The sequence below is a fragment of the Anarrhichthys ocellatus genome, unplaced genomic scaffold (genome assembly GCF_004355925.1).
Source record: "Anarrhichthys ocellatus isolate YVR2014 unplaced genomic scaffold, GSC_Weel_1.0 scaffold42, whole genome shotgun sequence".
In the NCBI taxonomy this organism is placed as follows: Eukaryota; Metazoa; Chordata; class Actinopteri; order Perciformes; family Anarhichadidae; genus Anarrhichthys; species Anarrhichthys ocellatus.
Window position 1 is genome coordinate 2,578,428 of NW_022280072.1, and position 3,487 is coordinate 2,581,914.

Here is a 3,487-nt window from a genome sequence, read left to right on the forward strand (position 1 = left end):
AAATGTATGCAAATCAGCACATATTTGATGTTTGATGACTAAAATGATAAATTGATCGATTCTGTCGATCAGCTGACGGATTGATCGACTCGAGGATGGATGTATAATGTGAGTTTACAGCATCAGGTCTCTGCTGATGTGATGTTTCCTTCAGATGAACTTGAGTTGCGTTGAACGTCTGTTGTGCTCAGGAGGAGTTACCTCTGTCTCTGGGGACGGACTGCTGGAGGCGATGGAACACACTGAATTGATCTTCATTATGGGGATGTGATCCGGCTCCTCTTTACACGTGGCCTCCACCGCATCACTGCCAGAGTCCAGTCTTTTCACGGGCGTCTGGAGTGAGAGGTCTGAGGGGGGAGGGGGGAGGGGGGGACAATTTAAAATCTATTATCCGTACATTACCTCGACACTGTTATGCAAAAGTACACATTTTAGATCTTCGTGGACGAGGAGAGTTTCCTTCTCTCTTGAGGGTGGACGTCCTCATGGGTTGTGCCTCCTGTTAGCAGGAACAACCAGACCCTTAGACGTGATGTAATTACGCCATCATGGGACTCGGTGAGTCAGACATTAGAGCGGCTTCAGTCCATCGAGGACATCATGTGACGCACAAAGTGATTTAAAAGATGGACGTTTCAAACCTTGATCCGCAGCTTTCCTCTTTGTTCTCCTGTTTGCTGAATGGAGTTCTTCTCTCTTCACCTGAGGTTCAGAAGAGCCTGAAAGCAACACTCACAGTCACGGACCGCTCTTTAAACAGATGAATATAAACGTATGGTCGGTGGTATTTATCGAGCTTTTGGAAAAGGTCGTTTGTTTCCCATTTAATTGAAGGATTTTCATGGATTAAGATTCAAAATGTTTTCTTTTATCTTTTTAAATATCCATATCTGAGATGTCTACTCCTCTCCCAGTACATGCTTTTTAAGAATAATAATATTAATACAGATTGAAATAACTTTCTACAGAAGAGATGGGCCTCCTCCACCAATATCTGAAGTGTTTTTGTTAGTTGTGTTACTGAGAAAAGTCTCTTGTCTGATTCGTGACTGCAGATCTGTTCGTACCCGCGTTCTTGTGATGATGAATCACATTGTCCTCGTGAAGTACAAGCGCTTGACAAATTGAAAGCCAGTTGATCACATATCATCAATAAGTGAAGATAAACGGCCCGCCGATCCACTTTAAGGGGCATGAGACTGCAGGGCCGTGTGCACACGCATGGATTTGAAAAGAGAAGTTGAGAGAATGAAGTACAGATGAACGACCGAACAAAAGTCTGAAGAAGGTGAAGCACCGGACTCGTAGAAACGTAAGAAAATACTTCAATAGTTCTGAAGTGAACGCCGACCCCACGTCCATATGTTAGTAGTGGATATAAAATAAGTGATGTGATCAATCACTAATTATTGGATGGCGTGGTTCCCAATTAACATAACTGAAAGTGTAGTGTTTGTTTATTTAAAATGATAAAAAACATTATTGTAATTGTTAAAATGTTTCTTAGCAATTTGGGGGAACCGACCCTTTAAGGCACTGGTCCATTTTTAAACAAATAAATAACTCGTCTTCATTCAGACGAGTAAAAATAAACATTTATTTTATTACTTTGTCTGTTTGCGTCTGTAGATTTCTACTAAATTCACCAAAAGTTGCCATAAGATAATGCCTCATTTGCATATTTAAACATCAGAAAACTTGTAATAATTGTCTTAATGTCGGTAATGAACTGGTGAAGTTTCATGTTAAAATGTAACCTCTTCACCTTTAGTGTCTACCCTTTTAAAAAGCCAGGTATGTTGACATTTGGGAGATGACGAATTGGATTAAAGTGATGGAACATTTTAATTTGCTACATAATAATGAAGAGGTATAGAGTGAAAACAAAGCTGCACATGAATACATAATGACATTGGACTCACTCATTAATCTGTGCTGTTGATCCGAGTGAAGCTCCTGGACAGAATGCAGCCTCGGCTCTCCATTGTTTGTCGTAACGTTGAGGTTTGTGGACGAGACAGAATCAGAACTACAAGTCCGGTCCTCCGTCGGTCCACTCATCGTTCTCACTGTGTTCGTCTGATCACGATCGTTCTCCTCGCGGCCCTCCAGCATCGTGAGTCTACCTGAGTCGGCGTGTTTGTCTGCAGCTCCCGTGTGGTACGGCGAGCCGTTAGTCGTGCGATTCATAATGGCGTCCACCTCGTCGTAGAACCTCATGAGGCGCCTCGGGTCGGCCTCGTCGCCCTTTCCTCTCTGCAGGGACCGGTAGAGGTACTTGAGGTTTTTGTACTTGGTGTGGCACTGCTTCCAGTCGCGTTCGATGCCTTGCTGCATCAACCTGTTGGAGATCTGGACGAAGATGTCCCTCTTCCTGGTTGAGCTCTCCAGCTGCCGGCACACGCGCTCTTCGGACCAGACTTGAATCAGCGCTCGCACCTCCTGGTCGCTCCAGTTGCGGCCCGTGTCCGACACCATGACCACGTGGAACTGCTCGGAGCTGGACGGGTCTGCGAGCGTCAGATGGGCATCTGGAGTGAAGAGAAATAGATTAAGAAAAGAAGAGATTACATGTGCTGCAAGCTGCACTCATGGATGGATTACTGAACGGGCCTACGCAGGCCCTTACCTACAGAATGTCACTCAAAGAGGTGTAACAGACAGGAAGAGACTCAATGACCACAAAGACACATGAAACGACCGCAAAGAGACACAAATCAACTACAAAGAGACGCAAAATGACCATAAAACAACCATAAAAACACCCAAAATGACCACAAAGAGGTTAAATATGCATGTCTGTGCTCAGCAGCCCATTGTCTCATCATCGGCCCATGACTGCTCTGGTTATTTATGCAGCGTACCTGTTCCTCTCCATTTGGCTTCCACGTCTCCATCCATATCGTAATCATCGCTGTTGTCATCTGAAAATAAAAAGAGGAGAGAAATAGATTTCTCTTTCAGCCGTGAATACTGAACTAAAATATGCTCTGCAGACTGAAAACATACCGTCATCAATTTCAATGACGACCTCGCTTTCTGAGGCCGGTGTCTGCAGCCTCCCCGCTCCCGTCTCTCCGTCATACAGCCTCTTCTGCATCTCCGTGGTCCCGTTTTCCAGCCCCCGGTCCAGCAGAATGGCCTCCACCTCCTCGAAGAACTTCATGTACTTCCCCGGGCCCCCGGCGCTGGCTCCGACGGCGTGAGCGCTTTTAGCGGTCTTGTAGTCGTATTTCAAGTTCTTGTACTTAGTTCGACATTGTTTCCAGTTACGCACCACCCCGAAGGTTCTTTGCATCTGCCGGGCCATCTCCTGGAAGATGGACTTGTTGCGCAGCGTGCACTTCAGGCGCTCTCGAATGCGCCGGTTGGCCCAGACGCACAGCAGCGCTCGCACCTCGTCGTCCGTCCAGTGGCGGCCGCCCTCCTCGGCCACGCTCGCGGTGTAAGGAAGAGCCCGGTGGATCAGACCCTTCATACCTGC

At 46.3% G+C, this 3,487-nt stretch overlaps 1 protein-coding gene across 1 annotated transcript in view; it reads right to left on the minus strand.

Moving 5' to 3' along the window:
• Nucleotides 1-6: 6 nt before the first annotated feature.
• Nucleotides 7-3,487, minus strand: part of LOC116394995 (uncharacterized) — a 4,589-nt gene continuing 1,108 nt past the window's right edge. The window contains exons 2-6 of the mRNA XM_031868473.1: nt 3,013-3,483; nt 2,868-2,927; nt 1,926-2,534; nt 645-722; nt 7-350 (exon numbers count right to left, since the gene is read on the minus strand). Of these exons, the coding sequence (XP_031724333.1) occupies nt 151-350; nt 645-722; nt 1,926-2,534; nt 2,868-2,927; nt 3,013-3,483 (1,418 nt within the window). The 3' untranslated portion in view covers nt 7-150. The remainder of the gene's footprint in view (nt 351-644; nt 723-1,925; nt 2,535-2,867; nt 2,928-3,012; nt 3,484-3,487) is intronic.